The sequence below is a fragment of the Aedes albopictus genome, chromosome 1, assembly GCF_035046485.1.
Source record: "Aedes albopictus strain Foshan chromosome 1, AalbF5, whole genome shotgun sequence".
NCBI classification, from domain to species: domain Eukaryota; kingdom Metazoa; phylum Arthropoda; class Insecta; order Diptera; family Culicidae; genus Aedes; species Aedes albopictus.
The window spans coordinates 39,521,064-39,544,114 of record NC_085136.1 but is presented as its reverse complement, the minus strand read 5'-3'; the positions used below and the strand labels follow the sequence as shown (position 1 = coordinate 39,544,114).

The 23,051-nt window shown below is 45.8% G+C and overlaps 1 protein-coding gene across 1 annotated transcript; it reads right to left on the bottom strand.

The window, feature by feature from the left end:
• Positions 1 to 985: 985 nt before the first annotated feature.
• On the bottom strand, positions 986 to 7,173 carry LOC134288295 (uncharacterized). The gene is made up of 3 exons (XM_062852688.1): positions 1,783 to 7,173; positions 1,509 to 1,724; positions 986 to 1,447 (listed from the first exon to the last, which is right to left on the bottom strand). Exons 1-3 carry the CDS (start codon positions 7,171 to 7,173, stop codon positions 986 to 988), a joined length of 6,069 nt encoding a protein of 2,022 aa, XP_062708672.1.
• Positions 7,174 to 23,051: the final 15,878 nt, after the last annotated feature.

Sequence of the window (23,051 nt, the reverse complement as noted above, 5' to 3'; positions counted from 1 at the left end):
GCATCAGAACACTAGCTTTGCAGGGTTGTTGTCCGGCATTCTTGCAACATGCCCTGCCCACCGTATCCTTCCGGCTTTGGCCACCTTCTGAATGCAGGGTTCGCCGTAAAGTGCAGCGAGCTCGTGGTTCATCCTTCTCCGCCACACACCATTCTCCTGCACACCGCCGAAGATCGTCCTTAGCACGCGTCGCTCGAAAACTCCGAGTGCTTGCAGGTCCTCCTCGAGTATGGTCCATGTCTCGTGCCCGTAGAGGACCACCGGTCTTATCAGCGTTTTGTACATGGCGCATTTGGTGCGTGGGTGAATCTTTTTCGACCGCAGTTTCTTCTGGAGCCCGTTGTTCTGGACTGCAGCACACTAGTGGACTGTATTAAAAAGGTTGCAAAAAATGCAGTCCCAGAGCCACACTTCACTCCTTCGACACTAGGTACACTTGCACTTTCGGATGCACGAGAAATTCGGCACTGCGGTACGCGGTTTGGAAAAAATAAACTATATTCAACCGAGCTTCGTGGTACACTAACTGGGGATCTGTATTTCAAATTTTCTCGTTGCGATCGATCTATCTATCGCTCTATCTCCTGACTACCTGCGATCGTGAACGATCGGTAGGAATTAACTGAGAGGAGAGTACTCCTCGGAACTGTTATACAGTGTTTTAGCGCAAATTGGGGTAAACTTGACGGTTGTTCGCAAACACGCCGCCCCCCTTGAAACCGGCTGGTTTCAAATAAACTCTACTTCTAGCCATAGTTTATAAACATTGGAGTTCAAGTACTTAATTCTAACTAAAAGTGGCAAATTAGAAGAATACAATTTGATAATTCACTGTAGTTCACAAGATATTGGATCACGGAGTTGGGTATGTAGTCTTCGATGACGTCATCATTGCCGATGGGTTACCGGCTCTTCGGGTCTGGTCTCATCTGGGATGTGGTATCGTCGACCTCAATCGACTCTCTTCGTGGGCTTCTTCGTAGGCTTACTCGGTTTCGTCGTCGCACCGTGTTGTACTGCGGTTGCAGCGTACGCATGCGACGGGATCCTGCGGGTGCAGCTTCTTCTCTTCATCTTGTGGATTTGCTTCTTCGTCTCGTCGTGGTTCATTGGTGGTCGATATTCTCGTCTGTCGGGTTGCATCGGTTGATGCATTTGCTTGGGTAGTGATCATCTTGGACGGCTTCGTCTTGTACGGGCCGCCGCCGGGGTGGTGGTTAAAGTGCATCGATTGGTGATTTCCCCACAAAGGCAGTAGTGGTGCCTGAGAGTTCTCCTTGGAGTAGCGCCTTGCGGGTATTGGTTCCAGTGGAAGGCTTCTAACTTGTCCTCGGTCGTAGCGATTGACGGTAGAGCTGGCCGGGCCCATTGCCAACCAAACGAGGGAGGTGACCTGGAGATGGTACCATGGCTGTCTCCAGGGGATGCGGTGGTAGCGAGTGTAGTGCTACCGAAGACACAGAAGAGATTAGAAATGAACTTTGCTTGGCGATGACCAAGTGGCCAACGCAGGTGCACAGTGCACCGGAGCGGGAGTAGATGCTATCTCCCATGCTGAACTGAATTGCTTCAGTGTTACCTTTTACCAAGACGAGGGACTTGGACAGACATACACAGACGATACTTGACGAGACTTGACCTTTCACCACTTGTAGACTGACGGACTGATCTTTGGACTTCATCGAGGTGACCCATGGGGTCAGAGGCGAAGCACTCGTAGAATGCTTATTGATTGGAGATTTGTTGAGCAATTTCATTGTCCCAAATAGGCAAGGGACAGACCTTGGTGATGCCTCTGTCGAAGCTACCATCCTTGGTACGTACCGTGACAACACGAACATGTCCGTCAGTACCAAGAAACACCTTTACCACTCTGCCAAGTGGCCACCTCAGTGGAGGTGTGTTCTCTTCCTTGAGAAGAACCATCGTACCCACAGCGATGTCGGCCTTCTTCTTCGTCCATTTGACACGATTCTGCAGATCAGAAAGGTACTGGGTGCTGTACTTCATCCAGAACTGCTGGGTGAGAGACTGCGCTTGCTCCCACATCTTCAGGTGGTTGATGGAGACATCGTCGAAGGTTCGATCCGCTACAGCAGTTAGCGGACGCTGCACTAGAAAATGCCCCGGGGTTAGGGCCTCGTAGTCTGTAGGATCGCTGCTGATAGCAGTCATCGGTCTAGAGTTTAAGACCGCTTCGATTTGGGCAAGAGCCGTCAGCATTTCGTCGTTCTTCAACGTTCGGAGTCCTACTGCTTTCTTGAAGTGGTTTTTGAAGGACTTCACTTGGGCCTCCCACAAACCACCGAAATTTGGCGTCCGGGGTGGGATGAACTTGAATTCTATGCCATCGTTCGCTGCTTCCTTGATAACGGAATCTTGGAATTTTCTGTCGTTCAGCTGCTTGCAGAGCTCCTTCAACTCTCGATTTGCTCCAACAAACGTAGTCGCGTTGTCGCACATAATGAGCTGGGGTCGGCCTCGTCGAGCGACGAAGCGTCTTAAAGCCGCAATGAATGCCTGAGTCGTCAAATCCACGACGAGCTCTAGATGAATTGCCTTCACCGACAGGCAGACAAACACTGCAACGTAGCACTTCACCGGGCTGGATTTCCGGTTGGGGTAGCTGATGTGGAAAGGTCCGCAGTAGTCCACGCCGACCTTCAAAAATGGAGCTGATGGAGTGACGCGCTCCACTGGTAAATCAGCCATAAGCTGATCGATGACCTTTGGTTTCCTTCGGAAACACGGAATGCATCCGTGGATGACCTTTCTCGCCAAGCTGTTCGCATTCGTTGGCCAGAATCTTTCGCGAAGGGTTGCTACTAGTAGTTGCTGTCCAGCGTGGTAGAACTTGTAGTGGTAGTGCCTAGCTAACGCTATTGCTAGTGGATGACGATGATCCAAAATGAACGGATGCTTTCGAGTTTCTGGCACTGGAGCATTGGCAAGACAGCCACCGACGCATATGATGCCTGCCTTCATAATAGGGTACAACGATCTGATCCTGGACGATGATTTCACTTCTCCTTGTTTTCCAAGATCTGCCATTTCTTCCGGAAAGCTGTCTTGTTGAGCTTGACGCACTAGGACGATCAGTGCTTCCTCTAATTCTTCCAGTGAGACAGGTCCAGTTCGCTTCGAACTTCGATTTGTAGTATTGTGCTTGAAGCGGATCAGAAGGGCTACAATGCGCTGCAGCTCCTGGTACGACCATCGTAGTCCAAACAGCTCATTCGGAGGAACTCCCTGTGTGAGAAACGCTTGTGATGCACGCTCTTCCAGAAGCGTGACGTCTTCTAGAACTTCGGTGGTTTGGCTCGCTTGAGGCCAATAGCATTGATCCTGTAATAACCACTGGGGACCTTCGAACCAGCGCCTTTCGTATTGGAGTTGGGCTGGCGACATCCCACGAGAAATGAGGTCCGCAGGATTCTCGATTCCCGCTACATGGCTCCACGTTCCACCTTGGGTGAGATGTTGTATCTCCGATACACGGTTGGCAACGAACACTTGCCAACGAGACGGAGGAGATCCGAGCCAGTGATTAACAATTGTGAAATCCGTCCAGAAAAACGCGGTAGGTACAGCCTTGACTTGGACGAACTTCTCGTAGAGGTGACTTAACAGGAGTGCAGCCGACAGCTCGAGCCGGGGAATTGTCATTTTCTTCTTCTTTTGCTCCAGATTCTCAAGAGGAGCCACTCGAGACTTCGATGTGATTAACCGCACAGTAACGGACCCGTCTGAGGCAACGCAACGGAGATAGAGACACGCTCCGTACGCTACTGTTGACGCATCGCTGAATCCGTGCAGTTGAACGGAAACGCAATCGTTGCTGAGTCCAACCCAGCGGGGAATAGTAAGCGTTTCGAGTGCCATCAAGTTCTGCCGATATTCTCTCCACATTTCCTGTATCGACTCATCCAGTGGGTCATCCCAGCCGCATTTCAGCCGCCAAAGCTGCTGAATGAAGATTTTCGCCTGCACAACAACCGGGCCGACTAGTCCTAACGGATCGAACAGGCACGCTGCGTCGGAGTGTATGCTTCGCTTGGTGATGGTCGAGGAATTGGACTTCCACTGAGGAAAGGAAAAGTGGAATTCGTCGGAGCTCACATTCCACCGTAGTCCCAATGTTTTCACTGTTGCATTGGACGAATCAAGCTCAAGCATGGAGCGATCATCTCGCAGGTGCTTCGGAATGCTACGGAGAACTTCGCTTGAGTTGGAATTCCATTTCCGGAGACTAAATCCCGCCGAGTCTGACACGTCCTTGACTTGCTTCACCAACGTTTTGGCTTCCTCGACGCTATCGGCGCCCGACAGCATATCGTCGACGTAAAAGTCATGCTGGATCACTTCAGATGCCACTGGATGCGTGGGTGCACAATCTTCGCCCAGCTTCTTGAGGCATCTTGTCGCTAAATACGGCGCGCTAGCCGTTCCGTATGTGACAGTGGTGAGTTCGAAGAATTTCAGGGGTTGGTCTTTCGAATCACGCCACACAATTTTGTGAAGAGGATGATCGGTCGGTTGGGTGAGCACCATCCGGTACATTTTCGCCACATCCGACACTACCGCTATTCGATGGAGGCGAAACCGTAGTAGAATCGCCAGGAGAGGATCCTGGACTACAGGGCCCACCATTAACGCGTCGTTGAGCGACACTCCCGTTGATGTGCGGCACGAGGCATCAAAGACAACACGAAGTTTTGTGGTCGTGCTGTCTGGACGCAACACCGCATGATGCGGCAAGTAGTAGACTGGTGCTTCACTGTCAGTCTCCTCGGGGACTTGCTTCATGTGTCCCATCAGCTGATATTCATGAATGAACTCAGTGTACATCGCCTTCAGTTCCTGGTCGCTGTCCAGCCGCCTTTCGAGGCTCAGGAACCGCTTGATAGCGATGTTTTTGGACTCGCCTAGTTTCTCCATGACGTGCTCCTTTCGTGGAAGGGCTACGACAAACTTCCCTTCTTCGTTTCGGGTGGTAGTTCTGTTGAAAATCTCCTCACACGCTGTTTCCTCCACTGAGTTCGTGCTGTTGATATGACACGTCTCCAGCTCCCAGAATTTGGCGATGAGTTCTTGCAGATCAACCATCGTGCTGACGAAAGTCGACGTTCTTGGAATGTTGGCAGGAACTTCTGGAACTCTACCGGACACAATCCATCCGAAAACGGTTTCCCGCAGAGTCGGACCACTATCGGAAAGCTTTCGTCGTCCCGCAGCAAGAAGATCGATGTAGAATTCAGCACCGATGATCATATCGATAGGACCAGGTTCTCCGAAGGTCGGATCCGCCAACACGATGTCGCTTGGTATCTCCAGTACCTTCACCTGGACAGGGCTGATCGGCAACGTCCGGGTGATCTTGGGCAGGACGTAGAACTGCATATCTTCGTCGAAGGCGGAGAGTGTTGCTTGTCGAGGTTGAATCCTTGCTTCCACCGATTTCGTCGATGTGACGCTTCCGCTGCCGATTCCTTCCACTTTCAAGAGGGCTGGAGTCTCCTTCAGCTTGAGCTTCTTGGAGAAGCTAGTCGTGACGTAGCAAAACTCTGAACAGGAGTCCAGCAATGTTCGAGCAAACGAAACGTTTCCGAACGGGTCTTGCACACGAACAATTGCGGTTGACATTAGTACTTGTCGAGGGAGAGATTGCATATTTTCTGATTGCTTAACAGCTTTCAGAGTAACAGTGGCGTGTGGGTCTGTAGTGGGTTGTGGGGGAGTGTGCTGAGAGCTTGATTGGATCACTGGGTAGGAGTTTGTGGTTTGTGTAGCTGGTTGAGTGGGTGTTTGTGTCTGATCCTTTGGTGGTGTTTGACTTGGTTGTGGCTGTGTCTGTCCTGCTGCGCGGGTTTGATCTTGCGTTTGTGGAACGGATGGTTTCGGTGCTCGCGGACTCGTTGGCGCGTTCTCGAAATGCAGCATTGTATGATGATTTCTGCCGCACTTCGTACAGGAACCCTTGGAGCAACCTTCTGCGTAGTGACCTGCGGATAAGCAGTTGCGACACAGACGTTTCTTGTTGGCCTCTTCTACCCGCTGATTAATCGTCAAGCCCTTGAACTTGTTGCATTTGAAGGGAAGATGGAACGGCTCCGCACAGAACAGGCATTTTCGTGCAGATTCGGATGACGTGTACGTCGTTGTGACTCGAGCACGCTTCTGCTCGGATTCGATGGGCTTGCAAGGCGCGATGGACTGCAAAACAAGACAGTGATCACGCAGAAACTCCAACAGCTCGTCGAATTCCGGAACATCTTTGGAGTTGTGATGTGATTCCCACAGCCGGAGGGTGGCTGAGTCTAGACGAGAGCAGAGCATGTACGCAAGGATCGTTGACCAATTCGCCGTGTTTTCTCCAATTTTGTTGAGCATTTGGAGGTTCCTGTCGAACTCGTTGATCAAGTGATTCAACGCATCGCAGTTTTCTCGTCGCAACGGCTCCACGGAAAAAATCGCATCCAGATGCGCCTTTACGATGAGCTTTTTGTTTTCAAACTTCTTCTCTAGGGCCTTCCAAGCAACTTCGTAATTCTCCGCCGAGAGCTCCACCGAGCAGATTTCTTGTAGGGCATCGCCGTGGACAGAGGATCGCAAATAAGTAAATTTGTCGATCGGCGCCAGCTGGCGATTGTTGTGAATGAGGCTGCGAAACGTGTCCCGGAAAGTTATCCACTCCTTGATCTTGCCGCTGAAGGATGGCAGCTTTATGTCTGGCAGCTTGACTCTCGATGTCCCGGAATCCACATGAGCTTGGACTCCAGCAGTCGACTGGGAAGAACTCGGCTTCGGCGGTCTTAACGATATTAGAGCAGCCTTAACTTCACAGTACTTCTCTTCCACTACACGGATCGCTTCATCGTACTGGGCTTCACGGATAGCGGTTGCCTTTTCCAGGCGTTTCTTGCGTTCCTCTGCAGTTTCCTTGACGTCTTCATCATCTTCTTCGGGATCTACTTCGTCCATGGCAATCTCGATCTTACGGCGTACACTGTAGAACTTCTGCATCACATTCTCCAACGCCTCCAACCGCACCTCAATTTGGTTCTCCTGGGTTGATCGCTGGAACTCGTTGACGAATTTCACAATTGCCTTCAGGGAATTCTTCAGCTGCCGTTCTTCACGACTCAGCTCCCGCAAACTTTCTTCTTCCGCCATGCTGAACACCACTTCACAAGCTAATCAAATCAAGTTTAAAGCACTGCTTGCACTTCGCACTGAATGTTCAGAGTTCACCGTTCAAGTTCTACACTGTCACACTAGTTCGCAAATTCATTCACTTTGTGCAACTTAGCAGTGCAATAAGCTGATTATTGGAGCCCACTTTTTCACTTTTTGTCACTCACTAATCGCCACACTCGACCGGAATACTCCTCGTAGATCCAACGCGACGTTCCACAGTGACGCGACCCGAATTGACTAGACTAGCAACCATAGACAGCCGATAAGGAGGACATCAGCGGACTAGCAACCAAAGGGACCAACCAAACCAGATAATCCGTCAGATCAGGGACACATTGACTCAATCCAGACCACAAGTCCAGAATTGAAAACGCTCAAGCATTCAATTTGCACAATTTATTAAGCTCTTTGTTCGCCCCACAATCACCCACAAAATGGAGACGCCACATGCAAGGAACGCCACCACAGAACATGCAATCAATTACTTCCCTGTGTTTCTCAGGCCTGTTGGCCACACCGCATGCAACGACCGCCGATCAGCAGCAGCAACAGGATCGTCTCCGCCCCAGCACCAGCAAGCAACAGCAGCAACTCTTCCTCAGCTTCGGAATACTCCGCCGCCGCAGTGGACTTCAACCACGTTTTAGCATCACCAGCGCAGGAACAATGATGAATAGCAGCACAATGCCGCCGATATCTGCCGCTTATGACGCCAACTCTTCTGTGGAATCTATCCACCACTTCAACCACGCGCGCACTTCGACCGACCGCACAACTTAATTGTCCAATGTCCACCGGTTAAGATCCGGCTCGAAGGACCATGTTCTGGACTGCAGCACACTAGTGGACTGTATTAAAAAGGTTGCAAAAAATGCAGTCCCAGAGCCACACTTCACTCCTTCGACACTAGGTACACTTGCACTTTCGGATGCACGAGAAATTCGGCACTGCGGTACGCGGTTTGGAAAAAATAAACTATATTCAACCGAGCTTCGTGGTACACTAACTGGGGATCTGTATTTCAAATTTTCTCGTTGCGATCGATCTATCTATCGCTCTATCTCCTGACTACCTGCGATCGTGAACGATCGGTAGGAATTAACTGAGAGGAGAGTACTCCTCGGAACTGTTATACAGTGTTTTAGCGCAAATTGGGGTAAACTTGACGGTTGTTCGCAAACACCCGTAGTAGGCCCGACTTCCGCTGATGATGCGCCTCCGAATTTCACGGCTCACGTTGTTGTCAGCCGTCAGTAAGGATCCGAGGTAAACGAATTCCTCCAGCACCTCGAAAGTATCCCCGTCTATCGTAACACTACTACCCAGACGGATCCGGTCGTGTTCGGTTCCGCCTACCAGCATGTACTATGTTTTTGAGGCATTCACCACCAGTCCGACCTTTGCTGCTTCGCGTTTTAGGCGGGTGTACAGCTCTGCCACCGTTCCAAATGTTCTAGCGATCATGTCCATGTCGTCCGCAAAGCATTCAAATTGACCGGATTTTGTGAAAATCGTTCCGGCTGTTGAGCCCGGCTCGTCGCATCACACCTTCCAGAGCGATGTTGAAGAGTAGGCATGAGAGTCCGTCACCTTGTCGCAGGCCCCGGCGAGATTCGAACGAACTGGATAGTTCACCCGAAACCCTTACGCAGTTTTGCACACCGTCCATCGTTGCTTTAATCAGTCTAGTCAGCTTCCCAGGAAAGCCGTTTTTGTCCATGATTCTACATAGCTCTGCGTGGTCGATAAATACTGTCGTATGCCGCTTTGAAGTCGATGAACAGGTGATGCCTTGGGACCTGGTATTCGCGGAATTTCTGGAGGATTTGCGGTACGTTGAAGATCTGGTCCGTTGTCTACCGGCCGTCGATGAAGCCGGCTTGATAACTTCCCACGAACTCATTCGTTTTAGGTGACAGACGACGGAAGATGATCTGGGATAGCACTTTGTAGGCAGCATTCAAACTAGTGATAGCCCTAAAGTCCTCACATTCCAAACTGTCGCCTTTCTTGTGAATGGGACAGATAACCGCTTCCTTCCACTCCTCCGGTAGCTGTTCGGTTTCCCAGATCCTGACTATCAGCCGATGCAGACAGGTGGCCAACTTTTCTGGGCCACCTTCAGCTGCGATACCATCCTTACCAGCTGCTTTGTTGGTTTTGAGCTGGTGAATGGCATCCTTAACATCCCTCAGCGTGGGAGTAGGTTCATTTCCGTTCTCCGCTGTACTGGCGTTGTCGTTGAGCTCCCGTGCCTACGTTCTCCACGCCGTTCAGGTGCTGATCGAAGTGCTGCTTCCACCTTTCGATCACCTCACGTCCGTCCGTCAAGAGGCCTCCGTCTTTATCCCAGCATATATCTGGACACGCGACTTCCAGATTCTGCGCGTATGCTGATGCGACATCCGGTGGTTTTAGTCGCTCTAGGTTGTACCGTGGCGGTCGCCGGTACCGTATATTGTTGAAGTCGGAAAGTTTTGGACGCTGTTTGACCATCACCAGGTAGTGGTCGGGGTTGATGTTGGTGCCACGGCTAGCTCGAAGGGCCGAACACCAACCCCCTACTTTCCGGAGGACCATAGTGCACAGTCTACCCAAGTAACAAAATTAATTTTATAATGCTTTTGAAGTATTCTTCAACACCTGTGCTTTTTTTTTTTTTTTTTTTTTTTTTTTTTTTTTTTTGAGGCTTTAAATTTATTAATTTTAATTCATTCGCCTCCAAGCTGTGCTTTAAAACCATGCATAAACCAAATTGCTCTACAACACGACATCAACTCAACCATGAACCCGCCATAAGATCAAAGAGGCCCATCCTAAGATGCTCTTGGAGAGTTGTTTTTAAATTTCTCTTAAAACTTGTTGTACTTCCCAAGTTGTCCTCAAGGCGAATTGCTCTCTCCTTGCAGAATTTTTCAAGTGCACGATAAAACGATCATAAATTTGTCAGTGTTGCACGGTGTCAAAATTTTGATTATTATCGAACTTTCATGTACCTCGGATATTTCTTCAGAGAATGTTAGAATTTCGGCTACAATTTATAAATGCAAAATTTGAAAATATTCTATCGGGGAAAAATTTGAGTTAGACGAGTTTTTAGCTATTTTCCATACTAAAAAAATCAATAATTACTATTTTAGCCCAAAAAACCTCCCATACAAAATGTATGGAAAAATTTTCGCCGATGAAATATTTTCTAGTTATCCGATTATGAATATGTAGCCCATATACTAATCATTTTCGAAGAAAAATCCGAGGTACATGAATGTTCGATAATAATCGAAATTTTGACACCGTGTGTTGTTACTGATGCAGTTTTTATGTCGACAGAAAAGTTTGGTGAATTAAATTGAAATTAAAAACACAATGCAAATGACACATTATTGTAATCGGGATTAATTTATTACACAAATTGGAAATATTTCCGGGATGTAGCGAGGATGCCCAATGCCAAGCAAAATTTATCGTATATATGTTGCAAGATACTTCCAAAAATTGCAACGCGCTTCCATTATAACGCAATAATAAAATATTTAAAAATATTATTCCTGGTCATGCGAACATTGCTCATGAGTTTTCTCAACATGGCTTCCGTTGAAATCTAGGCCGGTGGTCGGTCCATCATCGATGGTTTTAATCAACATCACCATAAGATCGTCTTAAATTTCTTTCAACTCATGCCAGAGCTAAAAGCATAACTCAATAATACTAGGATTTATAACGTTCTCAATGCAGCCTGGTTGGCCTCCATCAAGAACGTCTGAAATTTATTTCATCTTATGCAAGGGTAAGAAGTATTATTCAAGAGTACTCAGGTTTATAACGTTCTTGATGTAGGTTTATGCAAACTCCGCCGAGAACGTCATAAATCATGTACGCCAAATTGTAAACAAACAATAAATTATCGCACCGCGGTGGATTTTGTGAACTTCGTGCGATAAATTTAATCATCAGCCCGGTACCGTTGCCAACCAGGCAGACCTTTTTCGGGAACCGGCCTTGATGTGGTGCAGCGCCTTATCCCTCCGGTCAACATTTCCAACAGGTAAGTGATTTTACAGGTCGATTATTTGACTCCCGATTACAAGGGAATCGGCGTCCTGGATGACCAAACCAACCTCATTTCGGATGCTGCAACCGGAGGAACTTGGCACTGCACCGCGTCGCGGTTGGGTTTCCGGGTAGGTGTTCTTGATCGGCAGCAATAATGGAACGATGAGAATCAAATTCTGATGCTTGAGTTTTTTTTTTGTATTTTTCATGTACCAAACTGTTCTCATGCGAGAACAGTTGCTCTTGATCGAGAACGGATGATTGAAGATAACTACAAGAACCTTATAAAACTGAAAATAAGTTCAACAGTTCTTGTTGTGTTTATGGTTTTATGAACTGAACCTCAAGTATACTTGGAGGTGTTTTTAAAACCACATATTGATGAAGAATAGTTATGCTCAGCTGAAACTCCGATAAGATCAACTAGAATATGCAATGTTCCGATAAAACTATCACAAAAACAAATAAAACCAAATAGAATTAGGATTGTTACTTGGGTATTGAGCCTTGAGTCCTTCCCTGACACTTGGACGTTGATCAGCCACCCCTAACATGGGGATCAGACGCTGTAGTGAGAGCCGTTCCTCCTGGAGAACAGACGCTCAGGTTTGCAGAAGCAAACCACCTCCCCTCGTCCCTGTCAGCCTACGACCAAAGTTCCCACCGCGGTTGGTTAACCGATCTTCCCAAAGGTTGCTCGTAGTTTCCAGCCGGTGGAAGTGGAAGTAGGGTTAGGAGTTGCTGGGCAGAGGCTAGTGGATCACACTGGGATCTGAATTGCGCAACATACCAAGCCTTTACGGTGCCTTTGTGCTACGTTTGATCGTTTGTTGCGTCAATTTGAGCGAGCTTGTTGTTATTTACACGAGGTTTGACCAATCGTTTGATTAGTGTGTAGGACTCTTAAAGGACTTGACAGATAAACAGACCAAATACTCTTCAATAGAGCTTTTCACATGTATGTATTTAACGATGAATTTGAATTTCATGTTAATGTCGTGATCAGTCCACTAGAAGCGCTGGTAGTCGATCATTTTGATAATTGCTAGTGTATACGTCTCTACAAGTATACGTCATTACAAGGGTCATTATGTGTAGTAGTGGACGTAAAAGGCAAACGTTAAATTAAAACTCACAATAACTGACATTAGTTCTTGCGATTCTGGCAAAAGATGGCAGCTTGTTCATTAAAAAGCAAAGGACATATATTTTCACTGTTTACGTCATGCGGTTGTGAACAGTGAGAATCATAACTGAACTATGGTTGGTGTCAATAACTGAATAAGACAAAACCTGAATATGGAGTTGAATAGTAGATTGTTGCGTGTGTGGTGTATTTCTTGTACAGCCTATTATCGTATGCTGAATATGTTTACTCAATAGAAGATTATCCATCTACTCTACATTTCTTTAACCAGCTTATCTTCAATATTGAATATTTAGCACTAGAGCTATTTTATTCAACCTTTAATGGCTATAACAAACCATCAGTGAAAATGTTATGCGGGTTATAAAAAATCCCAAAAATGGACCGTGAAGTGTTGAAGGTCAAATTTTCTAAAATCATAGAAGAAAGATCTAGTCCTCTCCCATCATCGAACGCTGGATTTCACAACTGCTGTGCGCTTGACTAAATATTTTATTTGAGTAATTGTAGGGCATCAACGATATCCCTGGTGTTAAACAATTACCAGGGGAAAGATAATCGACAGGTTCCAGTTCCTTCGGCAGTGAAGGTGATGGTATGAGTCCATGATGCGCAACCTGATGAGCCGGCGGAAGAGGAAATCCATCGTTTGTCACTACTACTCAGCCCTTAATCAAACTTATACAATGAACCAGCAAGATAAGCATTACGGAAATTGGCAATTGAACATAATATTAGGAATCAAGCATTAAAAAGATCTCTTACGGGTTATAAAACACCAATTCCGAAATGACAATAGAGATTACGGTTTCCCTCGTTTTACCGTTTCGACGACGACGAAACTGCTGCCGTTCTCAAAAAATAGATAGAAGATACATGTTTTCCACGCCTTAGTGGTATTTTATGAATATTTACCTGTATTTTTTATTCATTTTGCGTCACTTTTCCAAATATTCACGATTATCAGAATCTATATACAAAACAACGATGTTTTGACAGCTAAGGCATGCATTCGTACCCAGATGCATTCGTACCCAGCACTTACATCGCTTATTCAACCTCAGCACAGCCTTTGTTCAAAGCCGTTCAACATTTAATTCGACATGACGGTATATAACTTGTTCTCCTACATACCATTCTAGGTGGAGCAGATGCTATGGTAAGCGACACCGAAGCTCGATTCGGTGTAATTAGTAATTGTAGTGAGTTAAACAGTGACCGTGATCAGTGGTGAAAACGTAAAAAAATAGTAGCAAACTAAAACCACCCACAAGTATTCACGCTAAAAATGTACGACAAGCCAACACACGATATATGTTCACAAACGTAAACGATAGATTTAATTTCCCCTAGAAGAAGGCTGCCAAGAACAGCCGAAACGTCGGGCAGTTAACAAACTACCGTTTGAAATCATTAGACTGAATAGCCGAAAACTCCGAGTATCAGTAATTATTTATATATGTCTCTTTCAGCCACTATAAACTGTATCCTATATCCTATATCTGTGAGAGAAATTTTAATTATTTTTTGTGGTGCTGCATAAGTGATGATTAATTGCTGAATTAAAGATGATAAAGCGACTCCATAGCTTCATATGATCCTTACCCAGACAACCAGTAATCGTATATGATGTTGTATAAGATGATAATGTGGAGGTCATACGCGTACATGTCTCCATTTAGGCGCATGTAAAATCTACGCATATCGCCTCCACTTTAACATCTCATTCAACATCTTATGCGATCATTGCAATGCATTGGTTGACTGGGTTACCTGTTCTATAAATAGAATCATAAATTATTCCGCTAGGGATTTTCGACTGGAACTGGTTTGCTATGGGAATTGTGGCTTTCTCAGTCTAGGGAATCCAAACCATTAAATTTGCATTGCCCGACGTTTCGGCCTAAAAACTGTATGTAAGTTCCACTCAAAAACTCCAACAAAAACAGAAACAACTAAATTATAATTTACAGGCATAGGATACAAGCAGCTGGTTGCTTTGACGGGACGTACTCTAGAGGATTTCAAGAGAACTTCAGGTGGTTACATATGTGTTTTCGGGCGTTTTAGAGCATTTAAAGGCATCTTAAAGGGCGACAGATGACAGATGGTTTCACGGGGTTTCAAAGACGTTTCAAGGCCTATTTTCAGGGCCTATGAGGCCCTCTGAAGTCTTCGTTTAGGTTCCTAAAACATTTTTAAAAACTGAAAACTTTATGATGATCAGGGTTACAGAGAGTTTTGAGAGCCTATCAGGGCGGTTTCGAGGGTTTCGGGGATGTAAGGGGGTTTTTAGAAGGTTTCATGGACGGTACAGTGGGAATGAGAGGGTTTCATGGAGTTTCTGGAGGCGTTTAATGGGGTTCCGGGAAGTTTTCACCAGGTTTTAAGAGCGTTACATGAAGTTTCAGGGACATTTTTGGGTTATTAGTTTGAGGGGTGTTACAGGGGATTTCAGAGGAGTATCGAAGCCGTTTCATGAAGTATCAGAGGACTTTGAGTTGATTTCAGCGGCGTTACAGAAAGTTTTCAGAGGTGTTTCAGGGAGTTTTGTGGAATTTTCATCGGTGCGTTGCAGGGGGTACTGGGGGTTTCAGGAGTGTTTCGGAGCAATTTCAGAGGATTTCTTGTGGGTTCAAGGTATTACAGGTAGTTTCAGGAGGTTTCAGGGGTGGTTTACGGAGTGGGATGGTTTTCAGGCCATTAGACGTTACAGGGCGATTAGAAGTTTCAGTAGCAGTATAGGCAATGAAAGGTGGTTTTTGAGGCGTTTTTGTGAGAGCGTGACAGTGGCATACCTCTTTTTGGTTTCAATTAATAAGGGTAAATTGAATTAAATTGGGGGGGGTTGGTTCGGAAGGTTAGGGGCGTTATAGGAGGGCTTCTAAGTCATTTCAGAGTACTAAAGAAGAATTTCTTAAAGGTTCCTTGGCCATTTCGCCACGAAATTTTCTAGTAGTTTTCTGGACAATTCTCCTAGCAAGTTTTGAATGCCGTATGGAATATTTTCCTTGAGTGCTGATGTAGTTTTGATTCGCGAGTCCTTGTGGATTATCCACATTAATAAATTCAAAGATTTCTGCTAAGTTTATAGAAGTTCCTCATCAGATTTTTTTTTTCGAAACTCTTTTCTAGATCTGAAAAAAAAACATTGAAATTAACTTGTGCATATAAGTATGAACAGTAGTACACAGAGTCGGTACACGGCGGGACTCCAGCAGACGGCACTCATCACGGGCACGGATTTCGTGTTGCGGGCTTCTGTTCCCGACGAGACTCTCAAGATCACGAAAACGGTCAGTGATCGGAGAAAAGCGAGCCAAAGCAAAGGCGAGTAAAAATGAAAAATCATATAAATTATAAAAAGTAATAACAATAAACAAGAGGATCATTGTCTGTTCCGACGGGGGTTGGTTGTGGGGGAAAGTAGTGCACAGGTCGGTCGGTTGGTCGATCGGTCCGCTTTCAGCAGCTACTGGTCTTTCGATTAATCGTTACGGACGGCTTAGCTGACGGCTGATGCTGCGCGCTGCGTTGTCTGACTGGACTGTACGAGCAGAAGTAGATTTTCTGAGGTCAGGTTCGAGACAAGCGAGCACCTGGACGCGCGTAAACTTGAAGCGCGTGGGGAGGATGAAACGGTTGAAAGGGGGGAGGGGGCGAAACCCATCACGGGAGGAGATCTTGGTCAGCAGGGGGCTGTCCATAAACCACGTGGTCATTTTTTTGGGACTTTTCAACCCCCCCCACCCCCCCCTCCCCCCGCGTGGTCATTAGTCCATACAAAATTTTTGATTAATCCATACAAAATGGTCATTGGCCGAACCCCCCCCCCCTAATGACCACGTGGTTTATGGACAGCCCGCAGGGGGGAACACGTCTGAACCACTGCCACAGGCACTACTGCACTCTGTCTGATGTGGAGTAGAGTGACTGGTCGTTTGTCCCGTGTGGCGTGAAGGGGCTGGTCAAGAAGGGGTAGGGGAATTGTGGGTAAAATGAACAGGGGGGGTAAAATGAACAGGGGGGTGTTTTACAGCAATTAGCGTATTTCTGCATGTTTTAACGATTGGATTCTGTTTGATAGCGTAAACCATTATACTTCTGCAGATTTTGAACTTTAAAATTAAATAAACCACTTAATTATATCGAAAAGTTCAAAAGCCACGTGAAAAATATGCACTGATGTAAAATTGAACTTATCTGAATTAAGGTCCATTCGTATATTTTTCGCAGAATATGATATATGTAATGTCATATTCCAATAATGTACTCCCAAAAAACAATATTCAGTTGAAAAAAATAATTAGGTTATGCTTTCAATACAATTTTAGGAACAACTTTAAAACCAGCACGACTTGGGGGTAAAATGAACAGCTGGTTCAAACTTTATCCAATTTTTATAAAATTTTGTGCAATCTCGGTATATTGAGATCTAGAATACATATTATGACACAACTAGAGCAAAAAGTTAAGAAAAAAATATTTTGCGCTTATAAAATAAGATTTTTATCCTTAAAACCGCTTATTTTAGTACATTTTTTACAAATAATGATTTCAGCACATTCCAAATTTTATATCAAAAATTTTAAAAGTGAAGCATATAAAGTTTACATTGAATTTGGTGACCTATACTTGAATATATCGAAATTAAACATTTAAGCTAGTTTTTGAAGACATGTTCATTTTACCCCCATCGATTGTTCATTTTACCCACACTATTTTTCATGACTCTGTTTTCTTGCATTTTTTGCAATCGAAAATAATGTAAGAAAATTGTACTTTTTATCATTATTTTCTTCCAGAACTCTTAGAATATATTACCATCTACGATGTAACAGGGTAAAAAAGAAAGATTTTGTCATATTTCTATTGGAAAAGACGAGAAACGCTTAGGGTGTTCATATTACCCCCAATTCCCCTAAGCAACGAGATGATAACAATATGCCATCTCTAGAGGAGGCGAGATGTGCAGCGGCAGCAGCACTAGCACCAGCGGTGATCGTCGTAAGGGCTTAACTGGACGACGGCGAGCTGGATGGCTGGAGAGCTGGAGGGGGTCAATAAAGACAATCTTCCATTCGTTCGTCCAAGTGGTAAACCGGTTTAGCAACGGCCACATTTGAGGGCGCGATCTGCGCAAACTGCGTCGTATTATTTAATCGGGTGGACGGACGGTAACGGTGGCTTGAGTGGAACTGTGCTGACTGGTGGTGGGAGTGGGGAAGAGCATGATTGAAAGGGAGTTTCGATGCAGGAGCGTCATTTGCAAGAAGATGGTAGAGAAAAATGTATACTGCGTTGACAGATTTGACACATATTGAGGGTTCCGGGGAGACAAGCGATATGGAAAGTTTCAGACAATGAATCTGACAAGTCATTCAATCAAGATGATTTTTTTTAATAAATGAAATAGGAACTCACGCAAACAATGACAACAAAATAGAAATGATAAACGATAAGAACATAACAAGACAAAGAAGACAGAGAAGATAGAGAAGACAGAGAAGACAGAGAAGACAGAGGAAGCAGAGAAGGCAGAGAAGCCAGATAAGCCAGAGAAGCCAGAGAAGCCAGAGAAGCCAGAGAAGCCAGAGAAGCCAGAGAAGCCAGAGAAGCCAGAGAAGCCAGAGAAGCCAGAGAAGCCAGAGAAGCCAGAGAAGCCAGAGAAGCCAGAGAAGCCAGAGAAGCCAGAGAAGCCAGAGAAGCCAGAGAAGCCAGAGAAGCCAGAGAAGCCAGAGAAGCCAGAGAAGCCAGAGAAGCCAGAGAAGCCAGAGAAGCCAGAGAAGCCAGAGAAGCCAGAGAAGCCAGAGAAGCCAGAGAAGCCAGAGAAGCCAGAGAAGCCAGAGAAGCCAGAGAAGCCAGAGAAGCCAGAGAAGCCAGAGACGCCAGAGACGCCAGAGAAGCCAGAGAAGCCAGAGAAGCCAGAGAAGCCAGAGAAGCCGGAGAAGCCAGAGAAGCCAGAGAAGCCAGAGAAGCCAAAGAAGCCAGAGAAGCCAGAGAAGCCAGAGAAGCCAGAGAAGCCAGAGAAGCCAGAGAAGCCAGAGAAGCCAGAGAAGCCAGAGAAGCCAGAGAAGCCAGAGAAGCCAGAGAAGCCAGAGAAGCCAGAGAAGCCAGAGAAGCCAGAGTAGCCAGAGAAGCCAGAGAAGCCAGAGAAGCCAGAGAAGCCAGAGAAGCCAGAGAAGCCAGAGAAGCCAGAGAAGCCAGAGAAGCTAGAGAAGCCAGAGAAGCCAGAGAAGCCAGAGAAGCCAGAGAAGCCAGAGAAGCCAGAGAAGCCAGAGAAGCCAGAGAAGCCAGAGAAGCCAGAGAAGCCAAAGTAGCCAGAGAAGCCAGAGTAGCCAGAGAAGCCAGAGAAGCCGGAGAAGCCAGAGAAGCCAGAGAAGCCAGAGAAGCCAGAGAAGCCAGAGAAGCCAGAGAAGCCAGAGAAGCCAGAGAAGCCAGAGAAGCCAGAGAAGCCAGAGAAGCCAGCCCAAGCAACACACATGTTATATAAAAGTTACGACAGCGCATGTTTTGTTTGTATAGAAGTTTATTTTACGTAATTCTAACATTCTGTTGAAATAACGTAAAATAATCTTCTATACAACCAAAACTTGCGCTGTCGTAACTTTTATATAACATGTGTGTTGCTTGGGAGAAAAGCCAGAGAAGCCAGAGAAGCCAGAGAAGCCAAAGAAGCCAGAGAAGACAGAGAAGCCAGAGAAGCCAGAGAAGCCAGAGAGGCCAGAGAAGCCAGAGAAGCCAGAGAAGCCAGAGAAGCCAGAGAAGCCAGAGAAGCCAGAGAAGCCAGAGAAGCCAGAGAAGCCAGAGAAGCCAGAGAAGCCAGAGAAGCCAGAGAAGCCAGAGAAGCCAGAGAAGCCAGAGAAGCCAGAGAAGCCAGAGAAGCCAGAGAAGCCAGAGAAGCCAGAGAAGCCAGAGAAGCCAGAGAAGCCAGAGAAGCCAGAGAAGCCAGAGAAGCCAGAGAAGCCAGAGAAGCCAGAGAAGCCAGAGAAGCCAGAGAAGCCAGAGAAGCCAGAGAAGCCAGAGAAGACAGAGAAGACAGAGAAGACAGAGAAGCCAGAGAAGCCAGAGAAGCCAGAGAAGCCAGAGAAGCCAGAGAAGCCAGAGAAGCCAGAGAAGCCAGAGAAGCCAGAGAAGCCAGAGAAGCCAGAGAAGCCAGAGAAGCCAGAGAAGTCAGAGAAGCCAGAGAAGACAGAGGAGACAGAGAAGACAGAGAAGACAGAGCCAAAAGAGAAAACCGAGAAGACACAGAAGACAGAGAAGACAGAGAAAACAGAGAAAACAGAGAAGACACAGAAGACAAAGCCAAAAGAGAAGACAGAGAAGACAGATAAGACAGAGAAGACAGAGAAGACAGAGAAGACAGAGAATACAGACAAGTCAGAGAAGACAGAGAAGACAGAGAAGACAGAGAAGACAGAGAAGACAGAGAAGACAGAGAAGACAGAGAAGACAGAGAAGACAGAGAAGACAGAGAAGACAGAGAAGACAGAGAAGACAGAGAAGACAGAGAAGACAGAGAAGACAGAGAAGACAGAGAAGACAGAGAAGACAGAGAAGACAGAGAAGACAGAGAAGACAGAGAAGACAGAGAAGACAGAGAAGACAGAGAAGACAGAGAAGACAGAGAAGACAGAGAAGACAGAGAAGACAGAGAAGACAGAGAAGACAGAGAAGACAGAGAAGACAGAGAAGACAGAGAAGACAGAGAAGACAGAGAAGACAGAGAAGACAGAGAAGACAGAGAAGACAGAGAAGACAGAGAAGACAGAGAAGACAGAGAAGACAGAGAAGACAGAGAAGACAGAGAAGACAGAGAAGACAGAGAAGACAGAGAAGACAGAGAAGACAGAGAAGACAGAGAAGACAGAGAAGACAGAGAAGACAGAGAAGACAGAGAAGACAGAGAAGACAGAGAAGACAGAGAAGACAGAGAAGACAGAGAAGACAGAGAAGACAGAGAAGACAGAGAAGACAGAGAAGACAGGGAAGACAGAGAAGACAGAGAAGACAGAGAAGACAGAGAAGACAGAGAAGACAGAGAAGACAGAGAAGACAGAGGTGACAGAGAAGACAGAGAAGACAGAGGAGACAGAGAATACAAAGAAGACAAGATTATGAACATTGTGTTGTTAAATAAAAACCATTCTCTTCTTAAAAACCAAATGTGTAAATGTTTAACTCAAAGCCCTCACCAGAAAGCCCTCTTTTGTAACATGCTACACCTCAACCGTAATTTCCTTCCATTTGTTTCCTGTGCCCTGTTCAACCTCGAGAAAACGCTCAGGTGTTTAATTTGTAATTGCCCCTCTCTCTTTGGGTGTTTCTTCAACGCCGATGAGGCTCGACCATAATCATCATCATTTTGGTCTTCTTCCACCAACCAACAACGACCATCCATCGATCGTGTCATTCTCCTTTGTCGTCGTCGTCGTCACCGAGGTGATTAAATTGAGTCCGGGGCACACCAATAAAGGTTCTCCCGTCCCGTTTGATGAGGCTTGTTTTCTCAATCCTCCTCTGAATCAGATCAGGTACGAGGCGGCCGGCGGGGGGACTTCGAGCTCAGTTGGAAGCGAATTTACTGCCCTCCGAAATGGGCTCGAAAGAATTAAATGAAGCTCGAGATAATTATTTAAAATTGATTGAAATTGCCTTCTTTGTGACAGATGGTCTCGTTAACGTTTTCCGAGCCGAGCCGGGCAAAAATAGATTTGCGTCGTCATTTGATCCGGGACTTTATTCATGCGCAAGGTGCATTCCCGGTCCTAGATGAACCGAAGATCAACATTTTCCAGTGTCATTTCTATTTTCATACCAGGTTCTTGTTGCACAAAAAAAATCTTTGCAGGGGACCCATCTCTGTTTTGCATTTGGTAGGTACGAGTCCGGAGGTTTCGTAAAATGATCGCAGTATTATGCCAACCCAGACCGAGTTCTTTTTGCCTGGCAAAACAAACAAAAGATCCTTTGGGTGTGTTTTTCTTCGGATTATTTTTTTTCGAAGAGATTGTTCCTTAAAGATTGATAAACCTATGAAAAAAATCCACACCCAATCCTGCACGCTTTCCTCAACCTCAAGAAGCAGTAGATATTTCTGTTGCAGTTGATAGATAAGACAAATGATTTAGGAGTCCCTTTTCAACCGTACGTCTTCGTCTTCTCCGCAGCAGCAACCGAAGTGCTTCCTAAACCTACCTCGGTCCTCGGGAACAACAACTGTGCAGCCAGTAACGGCTGCTAATTGATCCTGTTGATGCTCATTATTTGCTGTGCATGGAGGGAGTGGAGTTGCCCTTTGCCAGCAGGTCCTTCGTCGTCACTTTCGGGAACAAACCGATTGTTTGTTTGCTGCCTGAGCTTCCATCCAGTTCGAGGTGTAGGATTTCAACTAAGCCCGGGTTTTTACGACTATAAACTCCGCTTAAGGGCCCTCTCTTTTGGTCCTAAACGGCTCTGATGGTGACGATTTGATGGAACGATTGCCGATAAGAGAAGCTTGTGTGATGCTTGTCTTTTTCTTCGCTTGCTGTTTTCGGGAGTCTTGGTCGGGTGTCATTTGTTGCGTCCATCAAGATGACACAAGGCACAAGTGCGTGCGCGATCCATAATCACTTGTTTTACGACGAGTTCTAGGATTACGCACAGACCTTATGGGCAACGAAATGGGCTGTGAGGGACTTGACATTGTATCTCCGAGTAGTTTCTACTTGTCATTTTGGCGGGAAGAAATTTGTATTGTTAACTGTCAAGTGGATGGTTCGGATCTGAGATCCAAGGTGGATTCTTCGGTTTAGGTCACGTAATTTCTTAAGTATGAGGTCGACTATTGCAATTTGCACTCTTCAATCTCTTTAAAATGATTCTAAGAATATTTTGTGAAAATGTCATAATCTAAAAAGTTTAGCACTGCTTAGAAACTAGTTTCAAATATTTGAAACAATTAGAAGAATCAGAACACAAACTTTCTCAATGATCTCTTGAAATATCTCCTACGATCATTTTATTAAATAAAATTATCCTAGATATAGTAAATTGCTTCGAAATTTCTTCCAGAAACCAGTGTTTTTTTTTTTGTCAGGAATTCCTTCTGCAATTCTCCAAAGAGTTTGCTCGTAACCATTTCAAAGAATTTGTTCATAAATCATTCCAAGTGTTCATTCGAAAATACCTCCCCAACTTTCTTTGAGAATTCCTCCCGAGTCTCTTTGGAAACTCTTTTAGGAGTTCATTCAGCAATTCTGTCAGAACTTCTTTCGAAAACTTTTCCTCGATTTCTTTTGAGCAGTGCTTTAAGAGTTCGAAAAGGAATTCCTCCTAGGGAGAGTCGCCTGGAACAGTACTTTTCTAGCTTTCCTAGAACTATCTGCTCTTACCCTCTTTTTTGGACCTCTCCTCTAGCTCTCCCTTAAGCTCTCAATTCTAACTCTTATTCCTAGCTCTCTACTCTGGCTCACAGCTTCATTCATCTCTTCTTGATCTCTGATCTAGCTTCCTGGTTTAGCTTTCTGCTCAGATTCTCTATTTCAGCACTCTCCTCTGGGTCTCCGTTGTTGTAGCTGACTTCTCTAGGTCTCTGCTCTAGCTCTCTACTCTGGCTCTCATCACTAACTCACTGCTTTGCTTCTCTACTCTAGTTCTCTATTCTAGATCA